At 35.6% G+C, this 21905-nt stretch overlaps 1 protein-coding gene across 1 annotated transcript in view; it reads left to right on the forward strand.

The window, feature by feature from the left end:
* PAXBP1 (PAX3 and PAX7 binding protein 1) overlaps positions 1-21905 on the forward strand; it is a 34917-nt gene that overhangs the window by 2866 nt on the left and 10146 nt on the right. Inside the window, exons 3-13 of the mRNA XM_036880172.2 lie at positions 3501-3677; positions 5116-5337; positions 5905-6008; positions 7418-7635; positions 8139-8328; positions 11933-12056; positions 15418-15517; positions 15605-15720; positions 17490-17689; positions 19702-19846; positions 21463-21584. Coding sequence (XP_036736067.2) covers positions 3501-3677; positions 5116-5337; positions 5905-6008; positions 7418-7635; positions 8139-8328; positions 11933-12056; positions 15418-15517; positions 15605-15720; positions 17490-17689; positions 19702-19846; positions 21463-21584 — 1718 coding nt within the window. The remainder of the gene's footprint in view (positions 1-3500; positions 3678-5115; positions 5338-5904; positions 6009-7417; positions 7636-8138; positions 8329-11932; positions 12057-15417; positions 15518-15604; positions 15721-17489; positions 17690-19701; positions 19847-21462; positions 21585-21905) is intronic.

Below are 21905 nucleotides of genomic sequence, written 5' to 3' on the forward strand. Positions count from 1 at the left end.
TAGAGACTGGAGAAGTACTACTTTATAGAGAAAGTGAAATTTGTAGCTGGATCTTTAATAATTTAAATTCCAAAGAATTGAAGAGGGAAGGTAGGGGGTTGCTATCAAAGTTAAGGTGACTAAGGCTATTTTGGAAAAGAGCAAGTATCCCTGACAAGCCAAAATAGATGATTTGAGGATGTAGAGAGAAAGGGTGCAAGGTATGTTGCTGACAGATTGTGAAGGATGTTTTAGTATCTAATACGGGGTTTCAAGTTGCTGTGTTCAGCGGCTTGCAAAGATGGTGACATGATAAATGCCTTTTGAAACTTCAACTTGGTGTTAGCTTGCAGCATGGATTGGCATGAGGAGAGATTGGAGGCCGAAATTAGTTGAAATACAAGGGCCAGCTTTGATCCATTAATAGTGGTTTAAAAAGGTTTCAGTTGATAAAGACTGAGGCTTTTCCTAACTCAGTGGAAGACTGTTGATGAGTTAAAAATGTTTGCTATGGGAGTGGGAAAAGAAATGGAAAGAAAGGATTATTTGATAACCATTCCAAGGGAAGAATTGGTAGATTTGATTTAACTCTTTGATTAAAAAGAACTAGTCAAATTTGAGTTTTTGTGCCAGGGTGACTGACAAGAATTACTTATTATATATAGAAATAAGGCAGGTGTAAGGAGGAGTATTTTTAGGAGAACCTATTTTCTCGTAAACTGCTCCATTTTCCCCAAATCTCTTGAGAAGCAACTGTGTACATTGAAATAGTATAAGAAAGGTTAGGAAAAGTGGGAACTGAAAAAGAACCATTTACTGTTAGGTTTAGAAATTGAAGCATGTATGAAGTTTATGAGGCCACTTCCTGTGACCTTCTATCTTTGGCTTTCACAGAATTCTGATATTCCCCTCATCAGATAATTCAGTTAATGTCCTCTGCAAAGATGGAGAGGTGTATTACGGCTTGTCATCATTATCCTTGAAATGATGGTGCTATGGAGCTCTTTAATCCACACAATCCTAAACTCTTTCTATCCCAACCCTCCTTAGATAGCTGGAGATGCATTAACCTCAAATCCAGGGTGGTATCAACTTGGAAAGTCTATTTTTGTGGTGTTCCTAAAATAATGATTTCACTCTTAAAGTTGAATTTGAATGGAAGTAGCCAGTGAGCAGTTGGAGATGTAGATTTAGGTATGGTGCTTATTAAAGGTGGTAATTAAAACCAAAGTAAGTGGAATTGATGAGGGAACATCATAAAGGAAAATTCCTGAGGCCTGTTGTAACCATGCATGCAGAGAAGAGGATTTACTAAAGAGATAAGAGAACCATAAAGGTCAAAGAAGAAAACACCAGAAAGTTGCAAGATGATGATGGTCTGTATATGAAATAGTACCAGAAAGGTCAGGAAAAGTAGGGACTGAGGAAGGGCTTTTTTTGCTATTGTTTTTTCTGGATGAAGGCATCTGGCAAAAATGACTAGTCTACTAGCCAAACTCACTGCATGTTGGGAAGTAGAAACATTTTTTGCTAAATTGCTCAATATTGTATGAATTAGCTGTGGCTTCAGCCATTGGGTTAGCTGGTGAACTTGGAATGAGAGAAATCAAAGGCCTGAACTGAAGCATGCAAATTGGTGAGGAAGTAGAAGGCAGCAGGTCCACACCGCCTCTTTGGGAAGTTTAGCAGAGAGCATAGAAGAGGACAGTAGCTATAGAGACCAGCAAAAATCTTTTTGATAAAAAGAAATTGTATCATTTTGTAGATAGAAGAAGAGATGAGCAGGAGAACCTGACCAAGTTCAAGGTAAAGAGAATATTTGTGAGAACGAGTTTCCTGAAGTAGTAGTAAAATAAATTGAGAGTTCAAGAGGAGCCTAGAAAAGGGTTATTTAGCATCTCTTTTTATAAAGGTATCTGGAGGGGTGCTGTGTGACTATTAACAAAAATGCAGTGTCACCATGTTTTGGAACTGTATTTGCTCAGTCACAGATACTTGTGAACTTAATGAAAATTGAATCTTTTAAAATCTGCAGAAGTTCATCTGAGCATATCTGATTCAGTAGACCTTTCACAGTTGTTTCATCTGTCAGGACACATTGATTTAGTGTGGTTTAGAGCATAAAGAAATGGATAGGTTTTTACTTCATCTAACCTTATCGGTGTGATGGAGTTTTAAAATCTTGTAGTGTCAGAATGCACTTCAGAAGGAAGACTGGCTAATGAGGTAGGATGGTAAATTAAAAGAAAATGAAAAGCCTGAAGCAGGATGACCCAAATCTTCTCAGTAAAGTTAAAAGGGGGTGGGGGTGGGAGTAGAATGTGGTTTGAGAAGAATAGAAACTTTGAAGCAGTTTTGGGGAGGGGAACATGGCTAGGGAAACAGAACAGCTTTTATATCTAGAATAAGCTTTTGTTTTACTTTTTCATTATATTCATTGTCCCTTTTGTGTGCATTGACAGGTTCACAGCTTCAGGGTGAAAAGCACTTTGATTTTCTTGCTCACCTTGGGATGAGGGTGTAATAGGACTAATCCGTTATAAGTAAAGTAAACCACTGTAAAGATACAGTGGTGCCTCCTAGAACCCAAAGGCAGGCAAGCAATCTTGAAACTGGCCTAAGGAGTGACCTGAGAATCAGAGCGTTCTCTTCTCCATCCACATGGCAGAATATGGCCACTCCAGAGATACCTTCCTGGTTTGCCTGTGGTTGTTTTAGTGTTACCTGGTCTCACTTGTCCCAGTTCCACATTCCCAGGAACAGAATCAGGTTGTCTCTGTTTTGGTAACAGATCCACTCTTAAAACATTCAGTCATGCTCTGTAGCGTCTTACTATGCTGATAGACAGTGACTGCAGTAGTGGGGGTGAGGACTTGATAATATGGGTGAATGTTGAAACCTTCATGAGATTGTGTATCAATGATACTTAATAAAAAAAAAATTATTCACCCTGTCACACACATACCACACACAAAAAAACCAACATTCAGTCATGGCAGTGAGGTCTGGTTTACAGAGTGTAAATGTGATGACTTTTGGGTTTCACCCCTTCTGAAAATGAGTGACAAATGGTTATGAACTAAAATGATTTCCTACAAGGTGTTCATTACAGAAAGATTTATTTGATATGTAAACTTTGTTCTTGATAGAAAGCTCCTTGAATGGGCTTGGATTAATGAAATGGTGATATATAAAATGAAATAATGCTTCAGAGAGGTATGAACAGTTATGCTAGTTGAGGGAAGAAATGATTGATTTTGATAAATTAGTAAGATTTTGTTAAAATTAACTCAAGGTAGGCTTGCGCAGGGTCTCCAGTGCATCCCTGTGTTGCCTATATTATTTTTACTTCCCAGTTATGTCAGTTGTTGTGATATATGACTTTCATACATCCACAGTTTATGTTGTTTATAAACAAAATAGTTCAAGCTTTAATGAATTCAGCCCATAATTTAAAAGTGCCTCCTTTATTTATGGATTCTGTTAGAAATAAATTTTATTTATTTTCTTCAAAAATGTAGACGAAGCACCTTTGGACAAAATAGGACATGTTAAGGATGCCAGTCAAGAAGATGGTGTTATCATCAGTGAACACGGTGAAGATGAAATGGATATGGAAAGCGAGAAAGAGGAAGAAAAGCCAAAGGCTGGTGGAGCCTTTTCAAATGCTTTATCTTCTTTGAATGTTCTTCGTCCAGGTGTGTACTGCAAATACTTCTCAGAACCGAAGTAAGCCCTCAAGAATGAGCCGTCTGTAAAGATAACTATTTAGGAAGGAGTTAGCTAAGTGGTGTTTCTTGTGACATCTCCGTTTGAAGCCAGGGTGTTCCCTTTTGCAAATGTAGAAAGTGAGAGAACTAGAAACGTCTCAACTTTCCAAGTCCATTCTCAAGACAGATCTGTTAGCAAAGCAAATGTGGGGCTTCAAGTAAATGGATAAATTTAAATTTAAACACAAATAAATAAAATAATTAAACACAGTACTAACTAAAGTTGTACTGTGTTTCAGATCAAGACTTTTAACTTCTTAAGAATTGCTAAAAGCAAAACTTAACTGCTGTTAGTTTATGTCCACACTTTCTTCCTTTTTACTTTTCTGTAGGAAATAGTTGGCAAGTCTTTTCACTGGCTGATCAGCTTTAGAATGAAGTAAATACTTAGTGCACAAATTTAAATTATGAAGAGGTATCATTTAAATCATTAACACTTACAAATTTAAAAATGATTACTCTGGGCTAGTAAAGTTGTGAAAAATTACATACATAGATCTAGTAACATTCTAATTGGTATAGTTCTTATGGAACACTATTTGGCAATATGAAGTAATAGACTAAATGTTCTCATTCTTTCATCCTATCTAGAAATTTATTCCAAGAAACAATATTTCATTGCAACATTATTTGCTTTGAGGAAATTTTAGAAAGAAAAGTAGCAGGAGAGGAACAGCTTAGTAAATTAAGGTATATTTATAGGATGGGATATTATATAGCTATTATAATAACATTAGACAATATAGGCATTAATTTTTACTGTAGGTGGAAAAGGTAATTCAGTTATAAAAGTAGATTATGCTTTATCTGCTCAGTGAATGTTATTAAACCATTAAAAACATGCAAAACAACAACATGGAGAAAGACATGTTTAGTATGAAGAAAAATTAGGTATGGAATTATATATTCAGTGTACCTACAGGTGAACTGAAAACTACTTTCAAGAGAAATATAAATCTAATAGTTCTTTAGGGTTGTAAGATTGTGGGCAACTTTTAAAAAATCTGTTTTCTAGTTTATTTATGATTTGATCACTTTTGTTTATTTCTTAAAAATGAAAAAAATTACAGTTCAAGTATAACTGCTTTGGTTGGGTTCCCCCCCTCCTCCCCATTTCCCATACATATTGCCATTACATATTCTTTCTAGTTTCTTTAGTAACTTTTAGTTTCTATTTATATAAACTAAAAATAAATTACTTGGATTGTAGGCATAATTTAGGAAGGGGGTGCCAGCAACTAACGTTAGAATACCACTGTGACAAGGCTATCTTGGTGAGATTATTTTACCCTTCATATTTGTAAGAAAATAGAAACTTTACACTCTAATACTGCTGTATTTCACAATCCTTACCATTTGTTTCTAGGAGAAATTCCAGATGCAGCTTTTATACATGCTGCAAGGAAAAAGCGTCAGATGGCCCGAGAATTGGGAGATTTCACTCCTCATGATAGTGAACCTGGTAAAGGCCGCCTTGTTAGAGAAGATGAGAATGATGCCAGCGATGATGAAGATGATGATGAGAAACGCCGGATAGTGTTTTCTGTGAAAGAAAAGTCCCAAAGACAAAAAATTGCTGAAGAAATAGGTAGTTTGACTTAACAGAATAGGTAGTTTGACTTAACAGAACAACCTATTAGGTTGTTACTAAATGTGATTTGATACTATGGTCAAATAAGTACCTATATTTATTTAACTGTTTAATATTAGAAGACTATTTTTGATTGGTACAAGTGTCTTACTGGAATTTTTTAAAAGCTATAGCATGGTTATAATAGCTAGTATTTACTAAGCACATCCTCTGTGGCAGCTGTTGTGCTAAGCACTTTACGTGCATAAATCTCTGTAATGGCTCAACATTTTTAGGAGCCATTAGGGTTTGTTCTTCCTGTTGTTGAGTTGATGTGAAGCTCAGAGAGATTAGAAAACCTGTCTAAGGTTTTATCTGTTATGTTAATACTGCCTTTTGCTTTAAGAGATCCTGTGTGTAAGTAAGCAGAGTCAGGAGTATCAAGTGAGAGGAGATCATGATAATATTTCAGTAAGATTGAGTTAATTCCAATAGTTTTGCTTCATTTTCATGAAATGCTAGGACTGCATCTCTTCCGTCCCTATTTTTCTGGTATTGCTTACTCTTTGTCACTTATGGCTACAGGTATTGAGGGGAGTGATGATGATGCTTTAGTAACCGGAGAACAAGATGAAGAGCTCAGCCGATGGGAACAGGAGCAGATAAGAAAAGGAATTAATATCCCTCAGGTAAGAACTAAAGAATTAAATACCAAAAATTTGAAAGTTAAAAAACAACCTTTTTTGTCTATTTTGTTAAATTAAAAACAACATATTGAATTGGGTGTTGGTCATTCATTCAAGTAACATAATAAAGAAAATTACATGAAATTGTGTATCCAGTAAGCTTTTAGGAGAATCTATTATATTTCAGTGTTTCTCAAAATAGTCCTTCCACAAGTAGTGTCAGCAGCATCTGGGAGCTCTTTGAATTGTAAATTTTCACTCTCCTGAGACCTAGTGAATGAGAAACTTGCGGGGTGAGGCCTAGCTACCTTGTTTAACAAGCCTTCCAGGTGATTCTGATGTGCACATTAAAGTTGGAGAGCCAGTGTATAGATAACATGTTCCTTTCCCATACAGTTGACACTTGAACAACATGGGTTTAAACTGCATAGGTCCACTTAAATGCAGGTTTTTTTTCCCCAGTAAATATCTTGGAAAATATTTTGGAGATTTGCAACAATTTAAAAAACATATTTTTTTTTCCAGTTTACTTTATTGAAAGAATATACATATATACAATATATATACATATTATATATATACACACACACAAAAAAAGAATATACATATATAATATAATACATGTAACATACAAAATACGTGTTAATCAGCTGTTCCTGTTTCAGTAAGGCTTCCAGTCAATAGTAGGTCATTAGTAGTTAAGTTTTTGGGGAGTCAAAACTTATACATGGATTTTCAACTATGTGGGGTTCATTGCCCCAGCCCCTACATTGCTCAAGGGTCAATTTTACAGTTCCTTTTTTCTGACTTTAAAAATTATTTTATAAAAGTTGGATTTCTCAGTAATGTAAAAACTTATTTTAGGGAAAAAAATATTTGTCTAAGGAGTTACAACAGTTTGTTTTATAGAAGTAAGTAATACAGTGGTAATATTACATAAATATAAAACATTTTTGTTATTAATGTTTTGACATAGAATTTTGCAGGCATTTGTGTTAAGAAAATAGGGTATAGTAGGAAAAGTCCTGGAGTAGTTGTCAGGAGTCTTAGAGGGTAGTAAATCTCTGCTTACATCTATTTATTCTATGATCATAGCAAGTCATTTATCCTCTTACATTAATAAAATGGTGGCCTTGGATTACTTTTAATGTCCCTTCTAATTCTAAATTTTTTAATAACTGTTTTTCTGAAAATAATTAGAAATGAATTTGTAATCCCAGAAGATTTAGAATATTCATCCATCCCTACTTTTGTTTTTTTAAGACCTCTGCAATTATTTATTTTAATAACATACTATTTGGAAAATAGGTATATTTTGCTTTTAGTGTTTCTTTTTATCCCTAAAGGCATGATATTATTCTTTTCAATAATTTTAGCTACTAGTTTTCATATACATCCCATTTCTTTTCTAGGTTCAAGCAAGTCAGCCCACTGAAGTGAATATGTATTACCAGAACACTTACCAGACAATGCCTTACGGTTCTTCCTATGGCATTCCTTATAGTTACACGGCCTATGGATCATCTGATGCCAAATCTCAAAAAACAGATAATACAGTCCCTTTCAAAACTCCCAGTAATGAGATGACTCCCGTTACTATTGATTTGGTAAAGAAACAGCTTAAAGACAGGTAGGGCAGACCAACTTCTTAAAGACCTGTCTTCTAGCTTTCTGTTCCCTCAGGCAACAAGTAGTCTGGGGTAGCAGATGCAGAACATCATCAAAGAAGAGTCACTGGCCCATCTTCAAAAGCTAAACAGAAGATGACTTCATACTTTGTTCTTCTACCTTCTTGGATTACTTCCGTGGAAGCCTCAAAAAGTTATTAAAAAATGCCACTCCATGATCTTGTTGAAGACAGTTCTGAGTTTGCACCTCTTGGACTCTGAAAAAAGTGTAGTCAAGATATGGGGGGAAAAGCAAAACAGATTTGGTTAGACCACCAAATAACTTTATATGGAGTCTGTAAACTGCCGTTTTTGAGAAAAAAGCAGTACAGATGAAAAGATGCCACTCCAAGTATTTTTATATTCTATTAGTGGAACTAAATGCATTTTTATAATATTGCAAGAGTCCTGACAGCATAGACTTTTAGATGTAAATGTGTTATATTTATCCTTTTGTGTTCTTAAGGTTGGACTCCATGAAAGAAGTTCACAAAACAAATCGACAGCAGCATGAGAAACATCTACAAAGCCGAGTGGACTCTACCAGGGCTATTGAAAGATTAGAAGGGTCTTCTGGGGGTATTGGTGAACGGTATAAATTTTTGCAAGAAATGCGAGGGTATGTCCAAGACTTGCTTGAGTGTTTCAGTGAAAAGGTAAGAATGCAAAAATATTAATCTCTTTGAATAGGCAAAATTAGGGAGGAATAGATAGTAGATCATTCCTGTATTTCTCAGAAAATACCCACTGAAATCAGCTTTAGACGTGATGAAAAGTCATGTTTCATTTTCTTTACGTCATTAGCGGCATCTCTCTTGGGGACAATAGAGTACCTTTGTCGAAAACAGAGATAACTCAAAGCACAAGTCAAGTCCTGCCTGAATATAACAATAAATTATTGGCCTGCCCTGAATTACTAGAATATAAAGGACTCATCTGATGGAATTTTCTTTTTTAATGGTTCAGGTCTAAACTTTATTAAACTAATTCTACAAGTACTTCCAATGTGCCTAAAATTGCAAATTTTTAGTATTTTTTACCTAGATAGGGTTGGTTACCATTGTTGCTAATATTTTTCATCTAAATAAGTCTATGCTTCATCCATTTCAAGAACCATTCATTGGCCATAATTTCTTTCTAAAGTCTGATTTCTTCCAAGTTCCTTTTTTCTTTCAGTATGATAATAAATTGGCACAATTTTTTTGCATCCTATTGTACCATTTATTGTTTGCCTTTACAAAACTAGCTGTACACAGAATCCTCTTTCTTAAATAATCTCAATTAGTTTTACTTTAAGATAAATGTATTGTTTGACACTTGGTTTATAAGCATTTGTGGCCTCATCTTTTTAAAAAAATCAAAATCATGGTGCTCTGAAAATCCTGTCTCTAAACTTTGAAATGATACAGGATTATAAGGCACGTTTTCCCTTATGCTTGGCTGTGTGGATTAGTGTAGAATCTGTAAGCATATAGCGTGTGTAACTTTTTAGTATCTCTGTTGATTACTTCAGTACCCTAAAGCCAAAGGTTCACAGAAGAACACTGCCAAACTGTGTCTTCTGATGGGTCTTAATTCTAAGATCCAGGCTGACAGCATTTGCCAGGTCCTCTCTGTAGGATTTAATCGTGTTTTTGTCCTTACCACCTGGTTTCTGGAGAAGCAGCTACAGTCTGAGCTATGATATCCCTTGTGGCATATTGGTGACTTAGAATGACAAGTATGGGGGTGGGAAAGAAACACAGGTGTGATGGTGCAGGGGGCTTGAGTCAAGACAGGAAGTGGACATAAGTGTGAGAGCTGGTGGTTGTGTCCTTCTTACTAATAAGACCCTTTTGAGCCCAGCAGGAATGTTGGGAGCTGGTCTGACAACGTTTTGTGACTAGAGAAAGGATCTTTGTCTTAAACCATACTTTGTGAGATTGTCTCTGTGAACTTTTTCCTTGAAGTATCTTGGCCTTTGCTTTGAATTTGAAACTTAATTGAGTAAATGTATACACTTATAAAGGCAAACTAAACTCTTAAAAAATATTGATAGTAATATGATCAATGAAATTATACCATTCTTGAATTTAAAAGACTAGTAGGAAATCTCATTCATACAGTTTTCAGTTGCTTACCACTTAAAAACGATTATGAGTGTGTTTTATCTTTCCTTGAGTACCCTGCTTCCAGAGAAGTCTAGTTCAGGTCATGCTGACATGGTTTCAGAGTCACTGAGATAAGTGTTTTTGGAGCAGATCTTAAGCCTTATATATTATACAGTGACTGTGTTTTAATTAAAAGAGTGGTAGATAACCCCCTCTTTTAAAGATGAACACTGTACTGAATTTTTACATTTTCTTATGTATTCAGTTTTATTAAGAGACTACATCTGAGTTAATAATGTCATAAATTGTTATCTTGGAACTATTTAGGGGAAGTTGAAGAGATTTGGATATTCATTTTAGTTACAAAAATATTGTTTCAGGGTAAGACCATAAAAAGATAAACATTCCTTTGTTTTTCTTCTTTTCTTCTTTTGTTATAGAAGTTTAAGTAGTTTTAAACTTAAATTTTTAATATTTGCATATCATTTTAACTTCCCATTATTTTGTTTCCCTATAGTCACCTTTCTTCTTGTGTTCTTCACCTAAATTTGGTCTTGAAATAATAATAGTCAATAACAGTTTTGAGTTGGGAGAGGGTAAAGAAATTGTGTATACTCTTGGTATAAGTCAATATTGTTAGGAAACATGAATGAGAGTTGAAAATGTGTTTTAGGACTTTTAGTCTCAGTAGAACTTTCTCTGGGCTTTGTTAAAGGGCATTCCAATTACCTAAACAGAAAATTTACATTATCAGAATTTTAACTATAAATTGAATAGTTAAGTTCTGTGTGATGCAACCTCAAGTGTGAGGCTTTACAGTAGAGGAATATTAACAATCTGCAGGGCTAAAAGAATGCACCTTAGGCACATAGGTACATTTGTCTTTAGCCTGAATGGTTTGAAAAAAATGACGGGGTGGGGAAATGAGTCACACATATGGCCGTAATTGCTTTAAAAAACTATGATAGTAAATTTAAAGATAGTCTCTGGGCCTAGCTATTAAAGATAATCAATGAAGATTTGGGGACATTGTTGCCCATGGTGTGGCATATTAAGGAATAAAATTACTCCATCAGTTTGACCTTTCTGTGAACATTTGCTGCTTTTGCAATGGAATCATGCAAGTGTATAAAATTGCTTTTATTACAGACATCTTTGTATTCCACCTACCTTTTTTTATTTTCCATTTGCAGTCTGTTCAGTTCAGGAAGCTGCTATAACACTTGGTGCCAGTGTTCCCAAACTCTAAATAATGTGTTTTCCATTTGCACTAACCATCAGGAAACTAGAATTTCTGGTTTCCTCAGGTATGTGTAGTGGTTGTTAGTGTTTTGTGAAAGTCTCATAGCATTTGGTTATAACATAAAGTATTTATAAAGACAAAGTTTTCTGCTTTGTTCTTTTTAAGTTAGGTCTCGTTCTATTAAGATTTATATTCTGTATGAATCAAGTGAATGCTTAGCTGTGGAAGAATTTTATTTTATTAAAATTTGGAAAATTTAAACATTTGATAGGAAGAGAAGAACTTGCTGAGTTTGAGATACTTGGCTTTAGACAGATTAGTGATCACTAGAAATTTTGTTTTATTAAAGTAAATGAATGTAGTTCACCTTTATAAAATGTAATAATAGCTGCAAAATAGTATGACTTTTATGTAAGGGTCTTGATAAATATATAAGTGGCAGAGCAATTTAAGTGTCCAAACAGGCAGGCAGCTGATTCCTGTTCTTACTAACTTGTAGAGCCATTACATTTTGGTATCACACAATGATAGTGGTTATTTTAAACTACAAAATTCTGGGGTAGATCACATTGCTGCAAAATTAAAAATGGACTTTAAAAGATTTCCAAATACATTATTCTAAAAGAAACTAAAATTTTGACATTTCTTTACTTATTCTCTATACTAATATTGAAGTGTTAAGTTTCCTAACCAAACTTTTGCTCCAATAACTAGGCACTGGACATTATAGCTCTATTTATGGATTAAAAGAAGAAGTGATATTTTTTAAACATCATAAAACGGAATTGCTATTTGTGTCCCATTGGGAATTCATGATTATTCTGTCCATAGAGGGTACTTTTTCAGAAATCCGGAAATAGTATGGAACCCTCAAATGAGTAAGGAGCTGAGGAGTTTGGTGTTACGGAGTGTGTTGTATTTTTACAGGTGCCACTGATTAATGAACTTGAATCAGCAATACATCAGCTGTACAAACAGCGAGCTTCCCGCCTTGTCCAAAGACGACAAGATGATATTAAAGATGAATCTTCGGAGTTTTCAAGCCATTCAAGTCAGTCCATCTTGAAGGTTTTTATTATTCATTAAACAACCTTGTTTACTTAGTGCAGCCTAATCGAAAATTAGAGACCTCAGAGCATTTATTCTTTTTTAAAGGAATGGATTTCCTTGCTCTTGTGTCAGGTGGATCTAAAAATTATAATAGCATGTACTTGAATTGTGTTTAAGAAGATAGAGCTTCTCAGAGGAGCACAAAAACATGCACTAGTTTTCTGTCAATCTTACTCTTCTTTGGACATATTTTTTCATTCTTTAGCATACAGAAAAGACATTATCAATATTTTGTCTTAATATCACTAACAATTTGGCCCTAAATCATTTTCCCCACATTTTCATCTTGTTCATAACACCAGTACAGATACTGTTGTTGGTCTCACTGAAAGATTTTGGATTTAGGGACTGGGGGATTTTGGAAGGGAGAGGGGGTATCTTCCTATGTTGATACATCTCCAAGATATAGGGGAGTTTCTGAGCTTCACCCCTTGGATAGCAAAATTTTTTGAATTTAAAATTTTTAAATATTTTCTAGTTTGCCTTATATACAGGCTTTTTTAGTAAGTCCATTGATGGCTACACTTCTTGAATTTTAGTATAAAAATTTAGAAATTAATTTATATTCTTTTCATTATGATGTGTATTATGGAAAACCAAAATTAATTGGAAACTCTTATTAAATAGTTTAGCTCAGATTCTTTTACCAGATGTTTTAAACCTTTTAATTCCATTTTTCCATTGCCCTCCATATTCTTGGGTGCTCTAACAGGAATTTTCCTAGCATGTATTTCTTGTGGCTTCATTTGTCATCTGTTTGTTGCCCATGTCAGCTGTTTTCAAGGGGAAGTGGGCATCAGAATTACTCCTGATATTAATTTAAAATGTAGATTTCCTGGTCCTATCCCCAGAGATTCTTGCTAGGTCTTGGATGGAGCTCAGTAACGTGCATGTTAAACAGCCACCCCAGGTGATGCAAGTGCAAAGGATCCTTGTGTTACTCCTTCTGAAAACAATGCTTTGTTGTACAGGGTGTCCTCTAAATTAGAGAGAATTGGATCCCTGAGAAAGCAACCTCCTGTGTGCTAGGTGGGTTTTGGATGTCATAAAGAGGTGGTGATATGGCCCTCAGAGCTGAGTGAGACTCAGATGTGAGCCATATGAACGGCTGTGACCTTCTGTTCCTACCCCACCCCCCACCCCTTGCAAGTGTAAATTGGATTATTGCCATATTGGGCACCTAAATGACTAATGCGGCCCTCCCAGATCACTTTCAGTCCAGACAAAACCAGATTTCTGGGACAGATTACAGGTAACCACTATACTTATGAAGGGAAATAATTTCCTTTTAAATTAAATGGTTTGTGAGCTGTGCATTTTATCAAATACCTTTTCTTGCCTATAATTTGTTTTTTATAATTTTGAGGTATATATATATATACATAGAACTAAGGGTTGAATGATAATGGTTAATTAGATTGAAAATTGAAAAGAAATTAAAAGATCATAAAGTGAAAAATAATTGTCCTAAAGGGTGTATTCATTGTCAAAGATTTGAGGAAAATTACATTTCACACTGAATATTAATTCTATTTCTGGTCTCTTTAAAGAAGCAAAAAAAGACTAAATTCATTTGTTTAGATTTGTAACCACATCTCATAATTACTGCATATAGTTCTTACAGAAATGAAGGAGGCTATCACTTAAGTTAGCTACTCTGTCATATCTCCCTCAAAATTGAATTTTGTATAAATGTAGCAACATTTTAAGTACTTATTACAGTAGTGAGTATTCTTTAAGATACTTCTTTAATGAAGGATACCTCTTAAAAAGGCAGGAATCATTTCTGTAGGTTAGGACTTTTTAGCTAATTCATCTGTGGTGTGTAGTGAACTCACAGTTGAGGTAGTGCTGGGGCATCTTTCTTGTTTACTAATCTTTATAGTTAGTGAACTTAAATACAGTTCCATTCTAATATTTAAGCTATTTTGAAATACGAATGAAAAACTCAGTTAAGAAAGTCAACTTTTAAAAATAGTGTGGTCTAGGATAGTTAGTGACACATCTCTGTTATCAGTGAAAAGAATGAGCAAAATCCTTAAATTGATATCTTATATTTTGCATATTTCCCCCCATCCTTTAGGTTACTTGCTTCCCATTACTATCCTATATATTACAGAATGTCTTCAGAGTGTGGAACTAAAATGTAGAAACGAGGAAACTATTGCAGGTAGAATTTCCCCCATTCCTCCTATCCGAGGCAGAAGATTAGAGGACCTTTCTCTGGAGAAAGAGAATGGGTCCAGAGCAGTTGCAGAGACACTAAGATCTGGGATCCCCCAACAAAAGAATTGACTTTCTAGCCAGTGATGTAGTGTAGATGCCTCAGTTACGAGCTCTCACCTCTGTCCACAGAACTTCCAATCTTGTTCTTTTACATGAGGTGGTTAACAATCATCAGAGAGACCAAGACAAGCAATAGAACCAAAGGGACTGAGGAAACAAGACAATGCAGTTGGCAGAAGAAAATAAAACATAATTGATATCCTTAGGGAAATAATAGGTGTCCTACACATAATACAAGGAGGAGATGCTATAGGTAGAGAAGAAATATTCTTCTACAAGAACCATCTCTTGGAAACCAAAAACATGGTAACTAAAATATAGATTTAAGTTGGAATATTGAAGGCTAAAACTAGAAAGTTTTCCTATAAAGTTAAAGAAGAGAGCTGGACAAGAGGAGGAGAAACAGAAATAAGCAAAAGTACTTTGAAAGAGTAGTAGTGTTTGAGAAAGCATACGTTGGTCCTATTCAGATACGGTTTTCAGTCTACATGTTGACTCTGCCTTGTTTTAAAAATAGTAATGGAGAATAAATTTCTACACAGCAAAATTTCAATAAAATAAACTAATAAACTCTTGCAAGAAAGCTGCTTTCTCATCCTTCCTACGTGTGTTTCTTTGCTGTCATTTCATATCATTCAACATGTGATGCTTGAGTTCTTCTTCCTCAAAATAATCTATTATTTTTTCCTTTGCACAGGTAATTGAGATTTTTAATTTATTTAGTCATCATGATAGCATAAACAAGTTCTATTACTTAGACATAAAAATAATGATTAATCCCACTTGCATTTGTGTAGGGTTGTTGAACTCTCCCTTTATTTTTCTATTCCTTTTCATGGGAACACAAAATAATATTGAGATTGCTCCAAGCTAGAAAACTACCTGGTTTACCAGTTATTGCAGAATCCTGCTGTTGAGATTAGCAAGCAGTCTGTCATTATGGCTTATTCTATGCAAACTCTTTCCTCAGGATTATTGAAGGAAGGCTTTTAATTTTAGGCATTGTTGTTTTGCAGATAAAGCTCTGATGGCACCAAATCTTGATTCCTTTGGACGAGATCGGGCACTGTATCAAGAGCATGCAAAACGTCGCATTGCAGAACGGGAGGCCAGGAGGTAATTCTAAAAATGTTTGCTATTGGTTGGTTTGTGAAGGTAGGAATCTCTTTTATCTGGTTTGGGAACTCAATTTTTGTTATTTAGGACCCGTCGTAGACAAGCCAGAGAGCAAACCGGTAAGATGGCAGATCACCTTGAAGGCCTTTCCAGTGATGATGAAGAAACTTCTACAGATATTACAAATTTCAATCTGGAAAAAGGTATTTGGAATGAGTTTCATTTTCAGTTTAGTTTGTATTTGGGTGCGATTTTTACCATGAAATGGTTTATCATGAATCACGAGTTCTTTAACAATGGTAATAATACCTTGTCACAGGGCTTGTTTAGTACTAACATAATAAATGATATTATTCCTCAGAATTACAGAATTTTAAGTGACAAAAAAAATGCGTCAGATCTCAAGAGCAGCTCTAATGCAGCTTGTCTGGCCTAGAAAGAGAAAACTTGGCAGTAGGGGGCTTAACCCTGAAGGAAACTCCTGATTTGGGGGATCCTGAATAATTTCAGCCAAGAGGAAGAGTTAGTACTGTTGTGTGCCAGGCATTTCCAGAAGCATCCCCCAAATAAAAGTCTAAATTTCCTTCCATTAGCTGTAATTGTTTGGAATTATATTGACTGCAACCCATTTGGAACTTAGAGAAGCTTATTTTTCTTCCACTTCCCCATAGTGAACATTTCTCAACACAGAAAATTGGAAAAAAATAGTACAATGATCACCCATATACCTGTCATCCAGATCCAGTAATTTACCATTATTTAACCAAGTTTGCTTTATATGGATATGTGTGTGTTTTGCTGAACCATTTGAAAGTAACTTAGAGACGTCATGGCACTTCCCTCTAAAACTTTAGCATGTCTCTCCTAAAAAAGGATATTTTTCTACCTAATCACAATACCATTGGCACACCTAAGAAAATTAACTAAAATTTCTTAATATCTTGTTTGTATTCAATTTTCCTAAGTAGCAGTACCCCCACAAAAAAATACCTCCTGAAACTTTTTGTGTGTCATTCTGTTTTCCAAACCAGGATCCCCCAACGGTGCCTGCCTTGCACATGGTTGTACATCTTTTTATCTAGAGTTAATGACTATCCATAAGTATCCTACGTATACCCACGCCCTTATTCTTTATTTGTTTAAGACATAAACATTAAGAGGCCAGGCCACTTGTCTTGCAGAATGTCCTCCATTCTAGACTTGTCTGTTTCCTCATGGTGTTAATTTATTCTGTTCACTGTATTTCTTATAAACTAGAATTTAGGTCTGAAGCCTTGGTTAGATTCAGGTTAAACTTTTTTTTGGCAAGAATATTTCATACAGCATGCTGTTTCTTACTGCATAATACCAGATGACAAAGATTGTCCCACTATTAGCTATGCTAAAATTAATCTTGAGAAGTAGATTGTCATGACTAGGTGTTTCCATTATAAAGATTCCCTTTTTCCAAGTCATCTGGGACATCAAATAATCTTTCACTTAAGGATTCCAGCATCTATTGCTGATTCTTGTCTGCATCAGTTAATACAGTCACCAACAGACTTTGAAAGAAGCTGTATGATTGATCATTGATCAGGATGCACATCTGTTACGCAGTGATTTGTGGACTGAAGAGCTAGCAGCAAAGTTTGTGCTTTATGAAATTACTCACAGTTAATACACCATGGAGACTGAAATTTGGGCCAAGTTGTTGGGGGACAGGTGTTAAAAACTAAACTGTAGTAACAGAATATGGTACACACTGGAACCTTGCAAAACAGGCTGCACTTTGGTTTGCATAACAGACATTTGAAACCTAAACTTATGTGTTTATCATTTCTTTTAAAATGCAATTAACAGTTTTTCTTTTGTTAATCAGTCTGTTATATTGATACTCAAGCTACAAAGAAAATACTAAAAATATTAAACTGTGTAATTTCAACTACATACTAAATTGTGGTTCTTTGTGGGTTTTTTTCGGTGTTGATTTTAGATCGTATTTCAAAAGAATCCAGCAAAGTTTTTGAAGATGTCCTTGAAAGTTTCTATTCAATCGACTGTATTAAATCCCAGTTTGAAGCTTGGCGCTCGAAATACTACATGTCCTACAAGGATGCGTATATTGGCCTTTGTTTGCCAAAGTTATTCAACCCCCTCATAAGGCTGCAGCTTCTTACTTGGACTCCACTTGAAGTGAGTGGCTTCTGTCACTTAGAAAACATGGTTACTGGGTAATTTCATCTCAAAGCTAGAGGTGTAAACTTAAAGTTTTTGTTTTTTTTTGTATCATTGATATACAATCACATGAGCAACATTGTGGTTACTAGATTCCCTCCATTATCAAGTCCCCACCACATACCCCATTATGGTCACTCTCCGTCAGCATAGTAAGATGCTATAGAGTCACTACTTGTCTTTTCTGTGCTATACTGCCTTCCTTATGCCCCCCCCATGTTATGTGTGCTAATCGTAATGTCCCTTACTCCCCTTCTCCGTCCCTTCCCACCCACCCTCACCATTCCCTTTCCCTTTCCCTTTGGCAACTGTTAGTCCATTCTTGGGTTCTGTGAGTCTGCTGCTGTTTTGTTCCTTCAGTTTTGCTTTGTTCTTAGGCTCCACAGATGAGTGAAATCATTTGGTACTTGTCTTTCTCTGCCTGGCTTATTTCACTGAGCATAATACCCTCTAGCTCCATCCATGTTGTTGCAAATGGTAGGATTTGTTTTCTTCTTATGGCTGAATAATATTCCATTGTATATATGTACCACATCTTTATCCATTCATCTACTGATGGACACTTAGGTTGCTTCCATTTCTTGGCTATTGTAAATAGTGCTGCAATAAACATAGGGATGCATATGTCTCTTTCAAACTGGGCTCCTGCATTCTTAGGGTAAATTCCTAGAAGTGTAATTCCTTGGTCAAATGGTATTTCTATTTTTAGATTTTTGAGGAACCTCCATACTGCTTTCCACAATAGTTGAACTAGTTTACATTCCCACCAGCAATGTAGGAGGGTTCCCCTTTGTCCACATGCTCACTAGCATTTGTTATTCCTATTCTTTTCTATGTTGGCCATCCTAACTAGTGTGAGGTATATCTCATTGTGGTTTTAATTCGTGTTTACCTGATAATTAGCGATGTGGAGTATTTTTTCATGTGCCTATTGGCCATCTGAATTTCTTTGGAGAAGTGTCTGTTCATATCCTCCACCCATTTTTTAATAGTTATTTGCTTAAGCAAAGTATTTTTCAAAGAAGATAGGGTACAAGGCTATAATTGATACAGATTATAGCTTGGTATAATCTTAGGATCTTTCCTTTTCTGCTCCATCCCTTCTTAAGAGACTTGCCTATTGCTTTTCAGTTTATATTCAGTGTCTTTCTCATGTGTTGTGACATTGGGATATGACATGAATGAATAATAAGAACTTGGTTCTTGGACCGTAGAAAAACTTGGACCCTCATGAGAAAGCTCCATGAGACAGGTAGGAAGTGATGCACTGAATTCAGTCAGTGATAAGGCAAATCAGGAGGATGAGACAAACTGATACATTTAGGAGGTAGAATTGTAGGTCCTGTTGGCCTGATATGTAAGGGAGGAGACTAGAAGTGATTTTTTATATCTGTTCATGTTTAAAATGTGGTTTTGCATGTTACCAAAGTGTGGATGGAGCCGTGGGCATAAATGAGATGGGCTTGGTTGAATGTTGTGTAAACTATATGGACAAGAGAGCTTATAGTTGAAGCCCTGGAAACAATTGAAAAACACATGAGCTCTGGGAACCATTCAGCCCATGGCTCCAGTTGCTCTTTGCCAGACCTTGCAGTTTCTCCCTGTGCATATGTCTCAGTGTTCAGCAAGGACTCAGGGGACTTACATGCACTTAGGAGTTGTTTTTCTGTGTAGCTCCCCATCTGTCCTATAGCTTCCAGCTGTCTCAGGCTCCCTGAACTCCAATTTGTCTCCTCAACTCAGCAAAACTGCTCTGCTTGTGATCCCCCGTCCTGCTCTGCTCTCCTTGCAGGAGACATGGTCCTGTACTGCCTGTGGTCCATTGTCTGAAAAATAAATGTTTCGAATACTTTGTCCCATTTTTAGTTGTATGACTGAAGCTAAATCCATTTCCTCTTACTCTTCTCATGCCTTGAAGCAGAAATAGCCATTATTTTAAATGTCTAAGTAACCTTTTGAATATTTTCTAGGCAAAATGTCGTGACTTTGAGAATATGCTGTGGTTTGAATCTTTGCTGTTTTATGGTTGCGAAGAACGAGAACAAGAAAAAGATGACGTAGATGTTGCACTATTACCTACCATTGTGGAAAAGGTGATTCTTCCTAAACTAACAGGTAAGTTTTCTGAATTGAACATTCAGACACATTGGGTTTCTGAAATATGTTTTTAAGTTTTTAATTAGAGCATATTTCCTTTTAGAAGTTACATTAAAATTGTTAAAGTAATCACCAGGCCCAGAGATGGCTAAAGGGTGGACATCTCTTAACCTGGGACTTGGAGACCACCTTCAGGTAGGCCTGGAGTTAGGGCAGTAATTGATCCATGGGTGAATTTTAGAGACTCTCAAAGATTGTCTGAAGCAAAACTGAATACATAGTTGGAGGTATGCATTTTTCTTAGGAGTATTTTCATTACTGTCATCAATTTCTCAAAAAGATAGCCATCATTGATACAGGAACCTAGGTAAAATATTAAAAATAACTTTCAAGTTTAGTTAGAAATTTTTTCTCCTTGCCCATCTTTTCTTTTTAATTGGAATAAAGTTTGTATAATATTATACTGGTTTCAGATGTGACTCCGTATTTATATACATTACTAGATGCTTGCCATGGTAAGTGTAATTCCCCCTGTTAATACCAAGATATTACAATATTATGGTTACATTTTCCATGTTGTACTTCTATTCCTGTGACTAATTTACTTCAGAATTTGCAGTTTGTACCTCTTCATCCCCTTTACCTATTTCACCCATCACTAATTCCTCCCAATGGTATCCAGTTGTCTGTTGTTCATATTTATGGGTCTGTTTCTTTTTTGTTTGTTTTGTTTTTTAGATTCCGCATATAAGTGAAATCATGGTATCTGTTTTTTCTCTATCTGACTGACTATACTTAGTCAAGGTCTGTCCATGCTGTCGCAAATGGCAAGATTTCCTTCTTTTTTTACGGCTAATATTCCATTGTGTATATATACTATATCTTCTTTACCCATTCATCTATTGATGGGCACTTGGATTGCTTCTGTAACTTGGCTATTATAAATAATGCTGCAGTGAACATAGGTGTACATACATCTTTTTGAACTAGTGATTTTGTTTTCTTCAGGTAAATTCCCAGAAGTGGAATTGTTAGGTTGTATTGTATTTCTATTCTTAGTTTTTTGAGGAATCTCCATACTGCTTTCCATAGTGGCTGTACCAATTTACATTCCCACCAACAGTGTAGGAGGGTTCCCTTTTTTCCACATCTTCACCAACACTTGTTATTTCTTGTCTTTTAATAGTAGCCATTCTGACTGGTGTAAGGTGATACCTCACTGTGGTTTTGATTTGTGATGATTAGTGATGAGCATCTTTTCATGTGTCTGTTGACCATCTGTATGTCTTAAGAAGAATGTTCAGGTCCTCTGCCCGGGTTTTAATTGGATTTAGAAATTCTTCATGTTGGGACAGCACCTCCTAGGATACAGAAATCCTTTTTCCCCCCAATTGTTATCATCACTGAGTAGCAGAAAATAAGAGGACTCTATCCCCTCTCCATATTTGCCTAAAATCCCCAACATTCTCAGTTAGGACAAAAAAGGCTGAAGCTTATACTCTAGAGAGAGAAATAATAAAAAAATAAGTCAGGATTGGCATTTATAAGTTGAGGACTGCTTGACATCAGATTTAAGTCAATTGCAAATTTACTTCTATATCTCAGCACATCCTTTTTTTTTTTTTTTTTAATAGTGATAGCTGAAAATATGTGGGATCCTTTTTCTACAACACAGACTTCAAGAATGGTTGGAATTACACTAAAATTAATAAATGGATATCCTTCAGTAGTGAATGCAGAAAACAAAAATACACAGGTAATTTAGTATTTATGAAAGGTTTTTTTTTACCCCCTCTCCTTTTGAAAATGAACAATATTTGAGAGAACGAATGGTTATGTTCTAAACCAGCCAGAAAATTTGGTTTTCCTCCTTGGGTATCTGGTCCTTTATAGCCTGAAATACAGAAAATTTGAGATAGCAGTTTCCAGTTCTAAATTTCTCCGTGGAAGGATGATGGTATCAGTCTAGGAAGCCTCTTCATTGTACTCTTCTCCCACAGTCCTTACCACCCTGCCACCTCTCCCACTGGAACTAATCAAACATCCCCTTAGGAACTGCATGTTTTAGGAAAAAAGA

Source organism: Manis pentadactyla, chromosome 1 (assembly GCF_030020395.1).
Source record: "Manis pentadactyla isolate mManPen7 chromosome 1, mManPen7.hap1, whole genome shotgun sequence".
Lineage (NCBI taxonomy): Eukaryota > Metazoa > Chordata > Mammalia > Pholidota > Manidae > Manis > Manis pentadactyla.